Source organism: Cyprinodon tularosa, unplaced genomic scaffold, assembly GCF_016077235.1.
Source record: "Cyprinodon tularosa strain WSP-4 unplaced genomic scaffold, ASM1607723v1 ctg338, whole genome shotgun sequence".
Taxonomy (NCBI): domain Eukaryota; kingdom Metazoa; phylum Chordata; class Actinopteri; order Cyprinodontiformes; family Cyprinodontidae; genus Cyprinodon; species Cyprinodon tularosa.
In genome coordinates this window covers 348,397-369,129 of record NW_024039050.1, presented here as the reverse complement: position 1 = coordinate 369,129, position 20,733 = coordinate 348,397, and the positions used below count along the sequence as shown (strand labels likewise).

General features: G+C 41.5%; 1 protein-coding gene across 1 annotated transcript; it reads left to right on the top strand.

Annotated features, from left to right (window-relative positions):
- The first annotated feature begins 13,639 nt into the window (after positions 1-13,639).
- Positions 13,640-20,318, top strand: LOC119789396. The gene is made up of 5 exons (XM_038294264.1): positions 13,640-13,995; positions 14,123-14,266; positions 15,541-15,575; positions 17,036-17,101; positions 20,078-20,318. Exons 1-5 carry the CDS (start codon positions 13,662-13,664, stop codon positions 20,186-20,188), a joined length of 690 nt encoding a protein of 229 aa, XP_038150192.1. The 5' UTR covers positions 13,640-13,661; the 3' UTR covers positions 20,189-20,318.
- The last annotated feature ends 415 nt before the right edge of the window (positions 20,319-20,733 follow it).

Below are 20,733 nucleotides of genomic sequence, written 5' to 3'. Positions count from 1 at the left end.
ACCGCACTTTGCTCCATTTATAACCTCTTCTGTGTCCATTGACCGTTTGCAGTTATGGCTGGAACCCCCTTCTAAAAAAAAAAATAAAATACAAATAATATCTTTATTATTGTACATTCTAGAATGTCTTATATTTGTTATTAATGTATAATGTCATGATCCACAGGAATGATTACCTGGAGCACCGGCCAGCCCAAACTAAGGTGATGTGGCAGGAGAAGAGAGGAAACCGACACTGCTAGCTCCAAGGCTTACCTGAAGAAGTTTTGATCCTGAGATTTATGAGGAAGGTTTTTGTCTCAGTAATTTTTGAGAGATCTCACACGCCGAGATCACAGAAGGATTTATGTCAGTGACGCTTTCTATTTTTGTATTTGAACTGCTGCACGAGCTTAAATATCGCACCCTCCCGCCTAAAAGCTAATATGTCCTTTTCTTTTCCTCCTGGTTTCAGGCATTGTTTGTAATCTATAAATAATAGCATAATATCTTTAACCTTTCAGAAATCTTACAGAATCCCCTTCAGTGATCATACTTTGTATGATTTCATGCACTCTAAGTCCTACCCTGATATTTGTCTTATAATGGATACTGAAAGATTTTTCTGAAACCAATGAAGTTACCGAACCTGCAATAAGTTTAACAATGTACTGGATAGGTTTTAAAAATGTTAAAGCTATAAATACTTAATAGCTTGATTAATGTGGCATTTTACATATCTATCTGTTTGATGAAATACTAAACTATAAACAGATCAAAAGACATAATTTAAAGGTTTGTCATGAAACGTCAGTCAAAATAGAAGCTTATGGAGTTCCTTTTTAATGAACAGGTCAGAATGTAACTACTAATTCTCCTCAACCTGCCAAGTTAAGGCTGATTTATACTCAGAAACCAGGTCTGTTGTATGACCGTCATTGTGGAAAACGACTCGTGAACATGGACCAGCTAGAAGAGCGAGGTGCACGAGAACGCTGGGAACGTTTTTCCACCTGGATCCCCGCCCTTTTTCCTCCCTCATGCCCCTCCATTGTATCAAAAACTTGCCCCCACTTCCTCACCACCTCAGATGTATCTAGACCCACAGCTAGCCCGTGATTGTCCCTCTTGCATTGTGGCGTGGAATAACACAGCTCAGACTATGCTTCAATATTGGACATAAGTCAAAAATATCTGCGCCATACCTGCGACAAGCTCACTGCGACACACTGCTGCGGGAGTATAACCAGCCCTTCACCCTCTATAGTAATAGGAAACTTCCTATCTATTTCCTGTCCCATAAGTGGGAAGGAGGACTCTGGTCCATTTCCGCTGCTACACAGCTGTACCAGGGGATGTCTTCTGGGTCTGAATTGGAGCTTGTATTAGAGGGGTTTATAGTTTGGTCTTGGAATTCTTGCATATTTTGCAGTGCTGACAACCAGGCTGGATCAAACACAATAAACCACCAACATTTGTAATACAACGGAGCCTGGATTACCACAGGAATTGCAGGTGATAAATTGTGTGATTCTTTTAAGCAATTCTGTGTCCATAACGGACCAGTCCAAGCGCATGTCAAAATGGGCCACGACGGAAGCTGCTTTGGCTGATTAGAGATTGCGGCCGTGTTTTAGATGGAGATCTGCAATGATGGGAAGATAAGTGTGTAGCTCAACTCTATGATCTGGAAAGATGGAACAGATCAGGCCCCAGTAAACACTTTGGACTGATGAGCAAATCTTTGGAAAGAAAAGGATCAGACGACTTAAAAGTTGTAAGCCCATCAGCTTGTGACATCTGGTTGGCGCTGATGGGAGGCAAACACCCAACTTAAATAGTAGAGGAACCAGGTTGAAATGATTGGCGATAATCAGCCGCAGAACCAATTAGACAGGGGAGCAAGGAGCAAAGGAAGAAAACCAAACTATCAGCGCCAAGATCATGACAACCACATCTTGTCAACATTAGTGCTGTAATTTAAGCAATATTACGTCATGAGTTACAATTAAAGTATTTTATCAGTTGTGCCAAGTGTCAAATTTCTGTGTACTGATTTTGATGGGCTGACTGAGTCCAAGTCCCATTGGTTTGCCATCCCTGTCCAGTTCTGTTCATCAAAGGTGATGATGACTCAGAGAGTGGCAGAGCTTTGTATTTCTGCAAGTAAAACTAGCTGATGTTAAATACAGGTTCAACAAAGGGGCTGACAGCCTTTCACAGGTGAAGATAAACCTCACTGACACCAATGAACATCTGGGGAACTGATGCTGAGAAAAAGGTGTCAAATATCTGAGCAGTAGATAGCACTGATGCCTTGCAGCAAGAAAGCTCCCGGTTTGATTCCCAGCTTGGGTTCTTTCTGCATGGAGTTTGCATGTTCTCCCTGAGCATGCCTGGGTTCTCTCCGGGTACTCCGACTTCCTCCCAGAGTCCAAAAACATAACTGTTAGGTTGATTGGCTTCTCTATATTCTCCTTCGGTATGAATGTTTGTTTGTCTCTGTGTTGCCCTGCGATGGACTGGCGACCTGTCCAGGCTGTTCCCTGCTTCTCGCCCGTAGACAGCTGGAGATAGGAACCAGCACCGCTCATCACCCTGATGGAAAATAGATGGATGGATTCAGCAGTCTAATGGCAGTTGGGAAGAAGCTGTTTTAGAATCTGCTGGACCTGCATCGGATGCTTCGAAGGCTCTTTCCAGAGAGCAGCAGTCTATCTTCAAAGAGTTAGTGTTGGAAGATTGAAAAATAAATTCAAAATCGCTCAGTTAAGCTTTAGAGAAAAGGAAATAAATGTTTAAAATGACAATTTAATACACTTGAAGAGCTGAAGGAAAACCACAATGTCAAAATCTAATCAACTACTGATTTTTCCTCACTTGAGGAAATGGGGAGGATGGGAAATTGAGTATTATTAATCAAGTGTAAGTATTTACAGAACAAAGTTTCCTTTCAGATTTGCAGATTGGATGGATATTTGGTTACATCTGCCAACCATTTCTGTACAAACTACTTAATTTTTTGTGGTTTTCATCTAACCTTACTGTTTTTACTTAAAATTTCCCTTATATTTCCTCAATTGTATAGAATATTGTACAAGGTATATGTCAGTTCAATTAGTTTTAATTGTAGTGATGGGATTATTATTGTACATTTAGGAGATAGACCATTTTCCAACCAATATTTTGTAAGTGCAAAACTGTGGCAATAAACATACTTGTTAATGTTTTAAGGGTGTGTTCTGTGCCACTGTTGTGGAATTAAATTCTTTGTGGATTTATGCTATTTAATCAAATAACTTTTGGGCTGGCATTGTCAGGGTTCCTGTGTGTGGGTTAGTGCGAGTTGTGCATCTCTACCACAGAGGATCTTTGTGGAGAACCTGGGTAGCCTACACAGGTGAAAATAATCTTTCTCAACAGAGTGCTGGGCTTAAAAGAGCAGGAGAGCCTTCACTCAGTGCTGGTTTCTTGTGTTGTAGATGTTGTTTTGTTGCGTTCTAGTCTTTTGCTTCCGTCAAGATTTTTCCCTGAAGTTTATTGGTTTTTGTTTGGTGTCAGTATTTTTGTATTTTGGATTTTTGTGTCTGTTCCCCTTGCACTTTCATTAAATCATCCAAACTCATCCGTGCCTACTCCTGCCTTCATTTGGGTCCTCAAAGCCACCATCCAACCTGGAAGTCATATGTTTTTTGTAAACACGCACCCCACTGTACCACGACTCTTAAAGTAAAATAACTGTCAAACAATGCACTCTGTTCTATTTGGAATAAATTCAAAACGTTTTCCAATAACAAAAAATGAAAATTCATTAACTAAAATCAACATTTGTGTTAAAACTAAAGAAACCAAACTAACTGAGCTACAATGAACATAGAAAGAAATAATAATAAAAAAAGGTTGAAAACCATAACCCATAAAATGATGTATATCCATCAGAATTGGGAATGGATTGTATTTTTGAGAACCAAGGTTTAAATTCTGTAAACTGTTAATGCAGCACAGAATGGGGAAACCCCTGGAATCATACAGGAGTCTCCTTCTTACATCAGTAATGATTATTGTGACACCAATGATGGCTGCCAGAGAACACGACGAACACGAAGTATTAAGGATGATGGAATAAATGTGGTTACTCAGAATAAAAAAAGCTATATTATTGAAGACCAGGATAGATGGCCTGGTCAGTTGATAAGGAGGTTTTGGAAGATATCCACATGGTACCAAAAAAAAATTCAGGTCCACCAACATATCAGAGATTTCCATGAAACAGTCTGATGTAAACTTTTTTTTTTATATATAGTCCCTTATCATTATCACATAGAATCAATAATGTGTGATTTTGTCTAAGGGTTGAAAACCTTTAGGGTTATAGCAGTGGCAGTCAAGGACTTTTTGAAGGGCAGAGGCACACAAACAAACATATACAGTGAATAAATATTTGAACGTTCTGCTTTTTTGCAAGTTCTCCCACTTCATTGTGAGAGACATAATCTAAAGAAAAAAAAAATTCCAATATATGATTTTTTTTTAAACTATTAATTTGTATGATAGAGCTGCAAATAAGCATCTGAAAACCTGAGAAAATCGATGTTAATAATTGCTACATCCGGTGCCATGCATGATTTCAAACCATGAAGTCTTGGTGTATTACCAACAGTAACCTTGGAAACGTGGTCACAGCTCTTTTCAGGTCACAAAACAAAAAAGTTGTTCTAAGTCTTTAGAGACGGTAAAGGATGATTCAGTGTTTAGCAGGGCTGTTTAATCATGTTTCTCACATTAAGCCAGTGTATAAAAAACCAGAACAGAAATGATGAGTTCATCGTTTTAAAAGACACGCGGATGTGCTTTGGACAGACATGAAGGCGGCTGAGGGCAGCCTGTCTGACACCAAAATAGAAAGTATTGCAAAGTGAGGACATGACGTATTAAAAGCATGAATGACTCTTTCAAAACTCTGTCTAGAAAAACTTTTATGATTTTCGCAACCTTCCAGAAAAAAGCTTGTTTTTACAATCAACTTATTTGAACACCAAATTTCATATCATCTATTATTAATGCCAAAAATAGTGACAGTAAATTTCACATAAGAAGACAGGAAAACAGTGCTGAAATCCTGAGCCTCACAAAAGGAAAGGAAAAATGTGACTTAATTCTCCTTTTCATTAAAACTTAGATAAAATTTGTGCCATCCAAGCTTTGATTTTAAATTTTGAAGATTTTATTTATGACATAAAAAGCCAACAAAAACAGACAAGTTATTCATTAAAGTGTAGCCAATGTACATAGAAAGTTGTTTGTTCTTAAACATACATTATTATGTTGTTGTTATTATATTCAAATAATCATAAAAACTAAAGACGGGAAGTAAATACTTTTCAAATCACTACTTTTGAAATGATTGGAAATAGTCCTGAGAAAGTGTGGTGCTTCTGCTTTAAGCCAGTGGAAAAAATAAAATGTTACTTTCTAAAAATAACTTAACACATCATCTGATTTTGAGAAAACTCAACGACCGGGTTCAGATCATATTTAAAAAGCATTATATAAATATTATATTATATAAACAATACTTCCTTTCGTTTGCATCTTTTCCTAAAGAAAGACTTAACAGTTGTGACAGATTGGTCCATCTCAGTTTTTTTGTCTAGTATCATGGCGAGTGAATGTTCACCACTTCCAGCAGTTGGTTTTGTCCCAGTGGGTTTGTTAATCTTGAATCACATTGATATGTCTTGAGGTAGAACCATCACAGTGTTGAAAGTCATTTCATATATATAACTCACAAAAGGCTCCACGACACGTTTGTTCATTACAATGTTTGTCTAGGTCTGTTGAGATACTAGGTATGTTGGGATCCTCAGGCTTGCCCACCAGAGGGCGCCGAGGATCCTCTTCTGTTTTATGTAGTTTTCTGTTAGGACTGGAGTACTGTTGGGATCTGTGTTTCAGAACCTTCAATAAACTCTTACCCAGCCTCCGTTGTGTTCTGCATGTGGGTTTGATATTAAACCAATCATGACAGAACACTGCGGCCAAACACCAAACCCAGCAGACACCCCACGGAGCTTGACCAAGAAGCAAGCTGATCACACCCAGGAACACGATTCAACCCTCCGCGAGTTAAAAACCAATTCTGAGTCAAAGAAAACAAACGTTTCAAGGCTTCGGGGGAATCACAAGATGGCGCCAGCTCAACTTCCGGTTCCGGAGCCAAGCCTCCAAGGTCAGAACCAGTTCCGTCACTTCCTGTTACTATTTTCCGGCGAATCTAGTAAATGTAAGAGTTTTCTCTGGCAGTGCAAATTATTTTTTGAATTAAATCCGTCCTGTTTCCCTGACGATGAGAGAAAGATTTATTTATAAAGTTTTTATTCTCTCACAATTATCTGGTAAAGCCCGAGAATGGAAAGAGACCCGTTTTTCTCCGAATCCATTATTACCTGTACTTTTGAACAGTTTTTAAACGAATTCACTCTAGTTTTTTCCGGTAAATCTGCTGAGTCTCATGGTCTGTCTAACATAGAACAAGGAAATAGAACCGTTGAAGAATTTTCTATAGACTTCCGGGTCAGAGCCGCTGCTTCGGGTTGGAGTGATTTTATGCTAAAAAACATCTACCTAAAATCCTTAAATGAAGAAATTAGAGACAAACTGGCTTCTATTAATGAACCTGCGACCCTGGAAGAACTCATTTACACAGCCATTTATCTCGATAACAGACTACGAGCAAGAATCAAGCCCAGATCTAGGAAACCAGTCCTGTCCAGTCCTGTCCAGTCCAGTCCAGCCTAGCCCAGTCCTGCTCAGCCCTGTCCTGTACAGCTCTGTACTGCCCTGTTCAGTCCGCTTCTGCCCAGTTCAGTCCAGTTCTGCCACCACTTACATGATCATCAGTTAGCACCGTCCATTAAGAAACTTAAAATCAAACCACAACTCACAACCCAAGCAGTCAGAGCCCCCATTTCCCATGAGTCGGAACTCTGGAACTTCTACTACGGGCATAGAGATGATCTGTTTCCTTTCTTGTCACCTCTTCATAAACCAACTAGACCCGCACCAGAACCCGCTAACACTCCAGTTAACCTTTTGTCTCAGTCAGCCTCTGAACCAATTAGTCCAGTTTCAAATGAACCCCGACGTAAGAGACGGCGGCGCCGTAAGCCAGCTCTGAGCCGTCTAGAGACCCCTGAACCAGCTCTGAGCCGTCTAGAGACCCCTGAGCCGGTTCTGAGCCGTCTAAAGACCCCTGAGCCAGCAGTGAGCCGTCTTGAGTCAGTTCTGTGCCATTTTGAAACCCCTAAGTCAGCTCCGTGCCATTTTGAAACCCCTGTGCCAGCTCGGTGCCATTTTGAAACCCCTGAGTCAGCTCCGTGCCGTTTTGAAAACCCAGAGTCAACTCCGTGCCGTTTAGAGACCCCTGAACCTGTTCCAAGCAGTCAAGAGACTCCCGAGCCGATTCTTAGCCGTCTAAAGACCCCTGAATTTGCTCTGTGCCGTCTAGGGATCCCTGAGTTAACTCTGTGCCATCTAGAGACCCCTGAGTTAGCTCTGTGCCATCTAGAGACCCCTGAGTAGACTTTTAAAGAAGTGTCAGAATTCGAGATATGTGGTTTTATGCCTCCTAGGGTCTCTCTGCAGGCACTTCAAACCGCCAAGGACCCTCTGCAGGCACTTCAAGCCACCTCAGAGACTGAACATGTGCCTCCATGGGCGGTTTCCTCCATGCTGGCTTTGGGGCCACAGTCGGTGGTCTCCTCTGTTCCTGATTCGGGGCCACAGTCGGTGGTCTCCTCTGTTCCTGAGGTGGAGCCACAGTCGGTGGTCTCCTCTGTTCCTGAGGTGGAGCCACAGTCGGTGGTCTCCCCTGTTCCTGAGGTAGAGCCACAGTCGGTGGTCTCCCCTGTTCCTGAGGTGGAGCCACAGTCGGTGGTCTCCCCTGTTCCTGAGGTGGAGCCACAGTCGGTGGTCTCCCCTGTTCCTGAGGTGGAGCCACAGTCGAAGGTGTTCCCTGTTCCAGATGTGGAGCCACAGTGGGTGGTCTCCCAGAGCGTCAGCTTCGCCTCCAGCTCCCCGGCAGACCCCCGGAGCGTCAGCTTCGCCTCCGACCCCGCGGCAGACCCCCGGAGCGTCAGCTTCGCCTCCGACCCGCTCCGTTGCCGGACCCTCGGCCGGCCTCCAGAACCTCTGCCATGCCTCCAGCCCGGCGGTGTTCCCCCTAAGACGCTGCTTCGTCTCCAGCCCTGCGGTAGGCCTCCGGAGCGTCAGCCTCGCCTTCTGCCCCGAGGTCGGCCCCCTGAGCATCTGTCTCGCCTCCGGCCCAGCGGCAGGCCCCCTGAGAATCGGCCCCGCCTCCGTCCCAACGACCGACCTCCAGAACTTCTGCCACGCCTCCGGCCCCGCTGCCGGTCCCACGGCCGGCCACCTAAGACTCTGCCCCGCTGCCGGCCCCACGGCCGGCCACCTGAGACTCTGTCCCGCTGCCGGTCCCACGGCCGGCCACCTGAGACTCTGCCCCACGGCCGTGGCCACCTGAGACTTTGCCTAAAAAATCGTCTGGCATTTCTTTTGCTTTCATCCACCGTAAGTGGATCATTTTTTGTTCTGGACTCAGTTTTTGTTTTTTGCCCTCCTGGCCTGTTTCCCCCTCCGCCCACCCTGGGTGGGTTGTTTTTTGGACTCTATTTTTGTTGTTTCTGGACCTCCTTGCCCTAGTGCCCCCTCCGCCCGCCCTGGGTGGGTTGTTTTTTGTTTGTTCTTTTTTCATGGACTTATTCAGAGGGCGTCTGGAATCCGCCCTTGAGGGGGGGGGCTCTGTTGGGATCCTCAGGCTTGCCCACCAGAGGGCGCCGAGGATCCTCTTCTGTTTTATGTTGTTTTCTGTTAGGACTGGAGTACTGTTGGGATCTGGAGCTGTACCACCTTCCTCCAGCAGAGTGCGCCGTGGGTCTCCTGGAGCTGGAGCCTTCCAGCACACTTGAGACGCATCTACTCATCAGGAGACCTCCCCTTTATAACCAGCTGCCAGACCTTCCTTCGACAACGCAGTGTTGACCTTAGTTTGGTTAGCAACCAGAGCCTCTGATACTGAAAGAATCTTAGTTGTCTCTAGTGAGAGAACAGATTCTAACTCTCCTCTGTTTTTGCCTCACAGGAAACCTGTCTCTAGCCTGAAGCTCTGGGTGAGCTTGACCTGCCAATCTGCCCTGGTGAGCCAAACCTGAAGATTCCTATGTGGATTTCCGCTGCTGCTCTCTGTGAAGAGCTAGAAACTCTGATCAAGGTCTGCCATTCAAAGTCAGAAGCTAGACGCTGCAGCTGCTCGTGTACTCTGCTGAACCAACAGTCTCTGGACCCAACAGTTCCCTCTCTCTCAAAGAGAAGCCCGGACCCAGTCAAGGTAGAATCTGAATTATCTAAAGGACTCATTAATCATCTGCCTGCCCAAGCTAATCAAACTATCATCTCTGCAGACTTCAGTGAACCAGCCCGGACCAGTTCCAGATCCTGTACATTATCTTGTGTTTCAGAACCTTCAATAAACTCTGTTAAACTTTTACCCAGCCTCCGTTGTGTTCTGCATGTGGGTTTGATATTAAACCAATCATGACAAGGTATGGGAGGCATGCATGTATTTGTTTCTGTGTGGCTTCACTCAATGTTCATTTTTAGGAGAAACAGAGGTCATTATGTGAGTTACAAAATGTGGAATTTTCCCCCCAGGCTGGCACGTCACACTCCTGTTGACCTCAGCAGAAATGGTAAACAAATTAATGAGTCAGCAAAAAAATTGTGAGCAAAGGGATTTGAATAAGTTCATTCACTCAAACTGTGTTATTTTGAATCAATCAAGAATAACTTTATCCAACATATTGTAGAATATAATTTTCTTAAAGTTTCCAGGGGGTACATAACTTTTCAACACATCTCATTTGGATGTGTTTTTGTGTATAATTTGGTTTATCTGTTGTAAAAGGGTGCTCCAGCTTTGCTGCTCTGATTGACCTGGAGGCCATTCCTCGCTATCGTGCTCTGCTACCAGTCTCCATTCTGTGGGTAGCAACCCGTTTTCTCAGAAGAAGCCAACCCTCTGTCAGTCATAGTTTTTCAATTCAGTTTATTTCTATAGCGCCAATTCATAACACATGTCATCTCAAGGCACTTTAAATTTCACCACATCATACAGTAAAATTGACTCAAATGAAATCCTTCACACTAAGCATTCTTGTAGCGACAGTGGAGAGGAAAAACTCCCTTTTAAAAGGAAGAAACCTCCAGCAGAACCAGGCTCAGTTCTTTGTGGGAATTAAATAACAGACAATTCATACTGGCCTACGCTTCAAAAGCATTCCGATAACGAGTAATAATGTTTTTAAATTAGTGTATTTACCCTTAATTTAAGGAAAATAAGATCATCTAAGAATAGAATGATAATATTACCCTTGAAATTAGACAAATAGATATTAAGCACTAGAAATAAGAAACTGTAGTTGTATTTTTTCTTATTTCATATGTAAATTGTCTGCTTACCTGCTCAATTCAAGAAAAAATATACTTATTTTAAGAACTTACTTACTTAGATTTACATTTTTTGCAGTGTAAGTTTGAATTGTGAGAGTTTTGCTCCTTGGATTTATTTCAACTTTTTTACCACCCTGTTCCTGCTTGGATAGTCTGTTCTTTCTAATTGTATTTTATGTTCTTCTAAATCTGAACTAACATAAGACTTATTTTGGTTTTAGAATGAAAACATAATACTGACGAAAAGCCATGGTTTCAAAACCTAAAGGAAGTTTTTGCTCACACATCTTTTATTGGTCTCCTATTCAAAATATGCTTGGTAATATTTCTGGATATTCTACTTGAAGCACTGTGGAGCCTGGTGTGGGGCTGCCAGAGAGCTTGTTGACTAATCCAAGACATTACCACACATTACTTCCTCTTCTGTAGACACGGAACATAAAATGTATTTACATTTTAAGATTTAGTACCAAGGTAATGAAACCCAAGACACCATCTCTTTAGATGATTGTTTGATTTGAGATATAAGAAAACTGTATTTTCTTATTAGGCATATTGAGGGAACAAAATGACATGATCCATGATGGGTGTTGCTTTATTCATTACATCACAGGAAGGAACTTAAATTTGTCTTTACTTTGTAGCTGAGACGAGTTTCACAGCAGTCGAAGGAAAGACGTGAGATGGCTGTACGAGAGTTATTCCTGCTCTTTGTCCTTGGGTTTGAAGGTAGTATTCAGGTTTTCTAAGATGTTTAATGTTGATTAGTTACCTTGGAAATCATTATCAGAGCCACATCAGTTAACATTTGTTTGTGCTTTGACATATTAAGCTGAATTTCTCTGATAAACATGTTATATTGCTTTGAGACATGCTTTGAGTCCAAAAAATGCACGTCTGAAAATCTTTAGAATTGAAAATAATAGGAGTACAATAATGAAAACTGATTACAGTAACATTTCAATTTCCCCTTTTGCATGTTTAAGCATTTTCTTCACTGCTTCTTGTGTCTGATGTAATGTCCAAGTTCTCAGATTTTGTTTTTCTCTTTTAAAGGTATCAGCGGAAATTGGCCTAAATTCTATCATAAAGTTGGAGATAAGGTTGTTCTGCCCTGCATCGGTACATCTTTTCACTCCTGCTCTGGTGTTAGCTGGCTGTATAACGACATTCTAGACAGTAAAACTTCAAACAAGGTCAGCAATGGAAATATTGACCCAGAGGCAGCTAATGCTGCCAGGCTGAGTTTGGACAGTAGCTGTTCTCTGATCATCAAAAACATCATAGCTGAGGATGCTGGACGTTACACATGTCGCTCTCAGACAGAAACCCCCCTGGATAGACTGATGCATCTGAATATTTTATCCAGTGAGTGTATATTAATTTGAAAGAGACACTTGTTGCTGTTTAACCATTTTGTGTATGCGTGTGGGTGTTTGTTCTTGTATTTGATACATTGCACGGCCATTTTCTGGAAAAACACCACATTGTGGGGACCGACTGGTGCTGTTGGGTCCGATACCTGAATCAAATGAAACGAATTACTGTTTTAGGCTCAGAGATCACATCTAGGACTAATGTATGAAATTTAGGTTGGGTTTTGGGTAAGGTTTGAACTTGTAATTATTCGGTTTAGGGTCAGGGTCCCAGTTAGACTGTAGTAAAGTGTTCGAAATGAATGGAAGTCTAAGGAAAGTCCCATCAAAGCTACAGAGATATATTATTTTTACTTTTTTTTTTTTTTTTGTTTTACCATCAAATTGAGGACTGGCTGTTGTAAAGTGAGGACATCTTCCTGGTCTTCACAAGCTATTCTGCTAAAGGTTAAGTTTAAGGCTATGGTAAATGGCCTGTACTTAAATAGTGCTTTTACAAGTCAGAAGACTTGACCAAAGTGCTTTACACTACATTCAGTCATCCATTCATGCACACACTCATACACTGATGATGGAAAACTACATTGTACCCACAGCTGCCCTGGGGCACACTGACAGAAGTGAGGCTGTCATACGCTGGTGCCAACGGGCCCTCTGCCCACCATCAGTAGGAAATGTAGGTGAAGTGTCTTGCCCAAGGACACAACAACACTGAAAACCGGAGCCGGGACTCCAAACCAACAATCCTCTGATTGCAGGGAAATGTCATGATGGGTTTCGGAAAAGCCCAGTATGCAGAACACCACGGAAACAGATGAAAAGTTTAACAAGATTTATTGAGCACAAGCACATGGAATAAACACTGGTACTGGTTCAGGTCTGGGGACAGGTTCACTGGAGTCTGTGAGGATGATAGTTCAGTTAGCTTGGAAGCAGATGAGTCTGAGTTTGAGAGTTTCAGATTTATACCTTGAGGTGTCCGGGTTTGGCTTTGAGAGAGGAACTGTTGGGTCCAGAGACTGTTTAGTTCAGCAGAGTCCAATAACCGCTTCAGCGTCCTACTTCTAGCGTGAGGGCAGACCTTGGCTTTGGGTTTCCAGCTCTTAGTCCAGAGCTGCATGAGAATCCAGAGAAGGGTCTTCAGGTTTGGCTCAGAGGGCTGGCTCGGCAGGTTAAGCTCATCCAGAGCTTACAAGGAAAAACTGGATTCCTGAAAGCAGAGACAAAGAGGGATTAGAATCCAATCAGGAGCAAAAAAGGTTCTCAGACGAAGCTAGGCTCAGGTGATAACCAAACTGGATAAACACTGCGGCGTTGAGGCAAGGTCTGAAGGCAGATTATATACTGTGGATCCTCTGATGATGAGATGCGCCTCAGGTGTGTCGAAGGCTCAGCTCAGGAGGATCCACGGCGGACTCTGCTGCAGAAAGGTGGAACTTCTCCAGATCCCAACAGGAAATTCCTGTACGCTGGTTAGGATTAGGGTTGTCAGGGTAAGATCATAGAAAGGATTTAAAATGACTAAAAATCAATGTAAGTCAATGGGAATCAACATATGGTCCTCACTACATAGAGAGAGACTAGAATGTGTTTGTGGGTGTGTGGTTGTTTGTGTTGGATATATGTTGCATCAGTTTTTTTTATTATTTTTTTTTTACTTTATCTTCTTGACAATGTCAAAGACACCTTATTTGTTTCCTCCTATATTTAAGACTTTTTCAGTATTTTTAGGGTTAAACTGATTAAAATATAAATATCTACTAGACAGTAAGATGGTCTATAATGGTTAGTCATTCATCAGATGCATCTTGTTTTCTTTCAGTCTCTCCATCTCAGCCAGCAGATGAACGGGCAGAGGATGAAAATGTAAAGTTACAGTGTTCTCTATGGACTTATTTAGAGAAATGTCCAGAAAACGGCCTCCGCTGGGTGGATGATACAGGAACCGAGCCGATTGGGGAACATGTCATCAACCAAGACAACACTGGAAAACACGCTAAATGTGTTTCCATTCTGACGGTGAAGCATCAGACCGGCAGCAACAGAAAATACACCTGCCGGTATTATAATGGAAGCAAGATAACAACAGAGGATCACTACTCAATGGTCTCTACAGGTAACATATTACATTTACAAGCTTTGAGTAAAAAAGGTTTACATACTATTTTCCTGCTGTAGAAATGCCATTTACTGTCAGGGATTATCTCTAGATGTTTAACTATTATTTAACCCTCTGACCACAGATCCCTCTCATCTGAACTACATTAGCATCATTGGAGCAGTTGTTGCTGCAGTGGTGCTGCTGCTGCTGGCTGTCACTGTTCTTATCCTCATGAGAAACGGAAGAGGAAGTAAAGAATCAGAGGATAAGATAAATAAAAAATCAGGTTTTTACTTTAAATATGGTTTCATTTGAAGAATTTTGTCAAGTTGCTGAACTGATTTGGTTTAATGTGTATCCAGAGGAGTTCTATAAGGTTGAATGAGAAATCAAATATAGGACCAGCTGTTCCTCGTCTTCACAAGCTATTCTGGTAAACGTAGGTTTAGGGCTAAAGCCGGGCATACATTGTATGATTTTCTGCCCTTTTATGGGCGATCCCTGTAAGTCGGGACGATTTTCAGCCTGATTGTGCGTCCTGCGTTGTGTAGTATACAGGGGGTAACTAGGGGCGATTGGCATCTGACGATCACTTCCCGATCAAGAATCGTAAGGCCGGGGGAAAATCTAACATGTTTGAAATTCAATCAGCCGTTGTGAGATGTTGGTGGACAAATCCTGTTGTTGAAGCAGAGCTATGAGCCGATTTAACAGAACTTCAAGCACTGCGCGTGTGCAAACAAGGGAGTCCTTTTTTCAGATTGACGAGTCCGACCAGCCCCTACTCTCAGCGCTGAGTCTGACATGTGGTTTTTGGACATGCAGTGTGAGCAGGTAGATCGCTTCAGAGCGTCTGGTCGCACAGTGTGAGAACATGCATCGTGAGCTGTGAACTTTTAAACCCTGCGATTTCACCATAAAGTTTAAGTTGGAGCCGTGTGCAATGATTGAAAATATCGCACAGTGTCTGCCCGACTTAAGGAGTAAATTGAGTTTAGTTCCGTTAGGGTGAGGTGTGCCCTGGACATGGTTGTCAATAGATATACTCCAGAAACTCTGTGAAGTATATCTATTGACAATGGATATAGCTGAGATGTTTTTGAAAGGTGCTCTCTAAAAAGTATTGATTGAAATACTACATAACCATCTATCCATTTTCCATCACACTTATCCCTAGTGGGGTGCTGGTGCCTATCTCCAGCTGTCAATGGGTGAGACACGGGGTACACCCAGGACAGGTTGCCAGTCTATCACAGGGAACAGCACAGAGATAAACGGGACAAACAACCATTCACACACACACAAACTCACCTAAAGAGAATTTAGAGAAGCCAATTAGCCTAACGGTCCTGTTTTATGACTGTGGGAAGAAGCCAGAGTACCCAGAGAGAACCCATGCAAAAGCCAAACTCCATGCAGAAAGACCCCAGGCCGGAAATCGAACCCCAAACCTTCTACGCCATAGTGTAGTAACAAAAGTGGACCAAGTGCTTATACTGTAATGTTAAAGGCTCGCTACCTGTTTATTTAAATTTATACTGTTCTTTAATTATGTTCCAGATGTCAAAATTCAACATCCCAACACGGATCAAAATGTAAGTAACTCATAGATATTGTCAAAAAATCTCAGCCTACAGACTCAGTTATTTTCTGACTGTCATGGGAAACATCTTGATTTAAAGTTTAGTATGTTTGAAAAACGTTTCTGGGATTGTAAAAACCCTCGCCCAAATAGTGCAAAGCAGTAAACTGATTAAGCTTGTCATGATTAACTAAAGATGAGACCCAAATGCAGAGAAAACATTACAGAGAGACCAGGGGAAAAGGTTTAACAGGTTTTATTGAAGAGATAATGCAAAGAGCAGTGTTGCTCTGAACTCTGCTCAACCGGAACTGAAAAGTGAGGGGAAGACACAGCGATTAGTTCAGGCTCAGTGGGAAATTTCATTTGTGAACTTGGAGAAGAGGATCAGGTTGCTGACTCACGTTTCCGGAGAAGTTGTTGAATCTTAAACTCCAGTCTGTATGCTGTTGTTCCAGTGTTTGTCTGATTCGGTGGAGGACGGAACAGGGTTTACCCAGAACGCGGTCGTTTGTAGGTGAACGGAGAAACTGACTGCTACTCAGATTTCCTATGGAACCTGAACGGGTCGTAGTGGAGATGATTCCCTTGTTCAGTGTGTAAATTCAACGTCCTCTTTGGGAAAGTGGATCCAAACCTCCAGTTTGAATCCCCAGCTCAGTTTGAGGCTAAGTTGATCCTTCCAGGGAGTGAAGGTCCAAAAGATCTAGTTTGCTGGATGACTTCCTGCTGAGAGGCAAAGACAAAAAAACAATGTTTAAACTCAGGTTGACAAGAACTCAGTCTTAGTCAGCAAAACCTCAGCTTGGCTAGAGTACCCAAAACTGGCAAACACTCTGTTGTCGAGGTAGTGGCAGTTAGCAGCTTAAGAGCACTCCGTTAACGAGGAAACCATCAGCAGGTGTGTGAGGAGGGGGACCAGAACCAGGCGCCTCCTGTTGGAGGAAGGGAGAAAAACACAAAAAAACAAACACACAGACTGGAGCCCTGACAAAGCTCACTGATTTACAAAGAATTTATTATTTACAGACAATTAGTTAATTGGTTTAGCACCAACTGATTAAAACTGGATGCTTAGAGTAGTTTTTGCTTCGCCTTTGTTCAAGGAAGGCTTTTATCTAACTAGATTATTGTCCATCTGTTACTGAAATTTGAAATATTAATATATTAATTGCACTTTTTTGTAATATGCTTTGTTTCCTGGGTAATGTTAACAGTTTCTCATCGTCCTCATTGACAAAAAATCTGTTTCTATTACGTTTTCTTTTTTTTCACATAACACAATTTTTTTTTCCAATTTAAGATAATAATGATTCTCTGAAAATTCTTAACTCATGTGGCCGTGCTTTGCAACTCTCTAAAATGGCAATAAAAATATTTTAAATATCCGATTTTGACTTAAAGCTGATATGCACCTTTTCTATTCATATCTATCATAAAAGCTAACTCAACTTGTACTTTCTTTGCTCTCAGGATGAACCACGTTCCAGTCTGACATATGCTACTGTTGACCATTTTAATTCACCTCACAAGATAAGAGTAAGTAATTCCATGTTTCAGACATTTTAGTTTAGCAATCATCAGTTTGCAAGATTGTTTGTATTACAAATTACACATGATAAAAACAAAAACATCTTGATGTAAGTAAAGTTTAACAGGAGTTCATTTGGACTATTTAATTTTAAAAAATAACAGATTGAATAAACACAAATATTTAGAGATATCTCAATTCTAATGTTTCATGCTTACAGATATTAAAATCTCAAGTTCACAAATGCAAGACCAAATTTTCTTTTGTGACATTAACGCCATCTCATACCATACCTGACTGACTTTGTCCAAGTAACAAGGGTATTGCTTATGAGATGATGGGGAAATCCTGCCCTTTGAGGAGCTTAAGGGATATTTGCAAGGCAGAGACTCCACTAGGAGTCAGATTTTTAAGAAATACGGTACCCAGATGTGCGCAGGGACTGGATACAAGCTGTTCAACCACTGCTAACAAAAATTCAAATTGAGATATTTATTCTCCAAGATAGTTCTCAGTGCTCTTGTCCCTATTTCAGGTTAAATATTTCCCATTTCAAGAGATTTAGGGAACAGTAGAGATAAACAGAACCCAAACTGCATTAAATCCAGAGTTAATTTTACACTGATTTGTGGTGTCATCCTATCTGCTGGTACTTCTCCAATGCATTTGGAGAATGTATTGGAGAAATACCAGCAATGTGAGGTCCTAAGTCAGGAGTTAGAAAACTTTGGGCCGGATTTATCAAGATCCAATTTTGCGTGCAGTAATTTGCGCTCGCAAACTGGAATTTTGCGCGAGGGGCTGAACCATGGTTTGCGGGTGATTTAACAAGAGTGATTGCGTAACTGGTGGCAGGTGCAAAACTGTTGGAGACGCCCTATTTAAATGATGGTTTTGCGCGTTTTGTGGTTTGCGGCAAAGTAGTTTGTAGTTTGTACAAACTAGTGCATTAAGAAATTTAAATCTAACAGTGACAGCCCCACCCCCTCCAAAATATATATATATATAATATATATATATATATATAATATATAAAAAACTTTGGCAACCTTTATTCCCTAAGGTGGTATGTGGCTGAATTTCTACTTCACTGCAGTAAAAAAAAAAAAAACAGGTGTTTTGTATTGGCCTGTAGAAAAATGCACATACCAAATGGCTCACAAGAAGTGACTGTGGATAAGATGACTGCGCGTGCGCATCCCCGCAGCATTGGCATGTTGCTCCACAGGCGCAGGGGGGAGGTCGGGGTTCTCCTGTAGGGCGTCAGGGCGACATGGCATTTAGAACGTCGGACAGCACTTCTGAAAAACGAGATTGGGAGATCCCAGCTCTCGCTGCAACCGTACGCTGGAATGACCCAGATGCAAAAAAGTGCAATGTTGCAAGGAGTTTTGTGATATCTGGTATTGCGTGGGTCCTCCTTGTGGCTGGCTCCAAATCCATTCGGAGTTCCCCCAACAACTCCAAAATGGCAATGCTGGATTAACGAAATGTTTTGATGATCGTTTCCTCGTTCATTCCAAAAATATTCACACGGAGTGAAAAAATGCGTTCTCCTTGCTTCATTTCGATGTCTCCTTCTTGCGACAATAACCGCTGCCATGTGTGCGCAATTACGCATACAGACCATTTGCACCTTCTTTTGAAACATGTTAAATATAGAGTCAGATACCGTTAGCAAAATTGCTTTCAGGTTTAATAAATCACTTTGTGAGTGCTAAATTAATATATTTACATGTTCTCCTCCCACAAGACGCACTTTTGCGTGTAAACGCCCCATATTGCATATTCATTGCAGAAAAAGTACTAAATGGATAAGAGGCGCTATTTAGCACATTTTAAAGGTCAAATCCTTTTAGCACGCTGTTGATAGATCCGTTTGTACATTTTTTAGCGTGCGCAGTGAAATAGCTCACGTTTTTATACACGCAAACCTTTGATAGATCCGGCCCTTTGTGTCATTCTGCTGGCAAGCTTTATTGAGATGCTGTTTTCATGTTCTCACAGAACTTTTTACATACCCGCACTGCCAAAAGTCCCAAGACAATGGTTCAGTGACCTTGGTGTTACTTATCTTGATGTGCAAATGTATCTAAATTACACCCCTAAGAAATCTCTATATCTAGGTGAAAAACACCAGATCCAGTGATAAAGAAAAGCTTAGGGTGTACCGTCTTTGATGCCGTAGCAACCTGAGTGAACCAATTGCTTCTGTTGTGATGTTAAAGGCTCATTACTAGTTTATCATACTCTTTATATTTGCTTTAGGTGATAATTATGGCACCACCAGCTATAGATAAAGGAAAATTATGAAATATCCCTTTATAGTCCTACAGTTGGAAGATTTTGTTCCTCTGCTTTTAAAGGTGCACAATAGTCATGTTATGTAACCGGGCACAAGCCAGCTTTATTCTGTTGGCTCAATTTGAATTCTACACAGAATCAATCTGAAAGCCTCCTTTGGAAAGTATTCCCAAAAGGGCAGGAAATTCAGTACATAACTGATAGATGAAAATCTTTGCAAATCTGACCTGGAAGAATGCGTAAACATCTTTCACATCCAAACTGGGATGAATCATGTCCTTTCAATTGTTCTCCAAAAGAAACGGAGGGTATTCCAGCTAAAACCGGCGCATCTGTCTTTGTTTTGCTTAAGCCTACTGCTTCTGGTTGACACGCTGACGTCACACCCGTCACTGCATTTGATTTGTCCAAAAAAATTGTGTTCGAGGCTTATGCATATGCTGGTTTCTGGCGAGATGTTTTTTTTAGGAGTTTGTGAATCAAAAAATCTCACACCAATTCATCTGGCTTGCAAAGTGAGATGTCTATATGTATAAAAACATATATCTATCTTAACACCAATATTTGTACATTCTGTATATTACTTATTTCAAGTATGGTTCAGGAATAATTTCTAATAACCTTACACTGCTCTGATACTAATCGATGAAGTACTGAATCTTGTGGTTTGTGTGACACAGGTCAAGGATCAGGAAGATGTGGTCACTTATTCTATTTTAAAGCCCAAAATGGAGACAGACGCAGACATCGATCCCAGCAGTCTCTACAGTTGTGTCAGCACACCAAAATAAACCAGACAATATGACACACTGCATCATAACCTTTCCTTACTTGACCCGTAAAAAAGAAGTTAATATATGTTTGAACAGTTTTTTTCATATCCAGTTTATTATGAAGAAAATGTTACTGATCATTGTCTCCTTTTTATTGTAGGCAAATAAGTAGGTCCTCCAGTGTCACAGTGGTTTTTCACATTCAGCTGCTAGAGGGCGCCTGTTGCTCTTTCCATGACTATATGGACAAATCTCAGAAGGGAAATGAAAAGCCCATTTTCACTGACCTTAAAACGAAAACAGAAAAGAAAAATAAAAAAAGGCAGAGATCATACATTTTAAGTAATAAAACTAAGAAGTTGTATCAAGCTGCTGCATGTTGACAGAAAATGAATGTGTTTGACGGCTCTGTGGCTGTTCTCAAAAGTTTGCAAGTTTAAAAAAGAGGTGAAGACTTGTTGCATGCTCAGAGCAGACATTCAAAGCAGGAACTTTAGTTTATGCCAGCATTTCAGCAGACATTACATGCAAACCTTTTGTTGCGTGTGTGCCTTCATCATATG

Coding starts and splice junctions, on each gene's coding strand:
- LOC119789396 (XM_038294264.1), top strand. CDS start 13,662: ATGGTTAGTCATTCATCAGATGCATCTTGTTTTCTTTCAGTCTCTCCA. Junction 13,996..14,122: donor CTACTCAATGGTCTCTACAG/GTAACATATTAC, acceptor CTCTGACCACAG/ATCCCTCTCATCTGAACTAC. Junction 15,576..17,035: donor ATCCCAACACGGATCAAAAT/GTAAGTAACTCA, acceptor CTTTGCTCTCAG/GATGAACCACGTTCCAGTCT.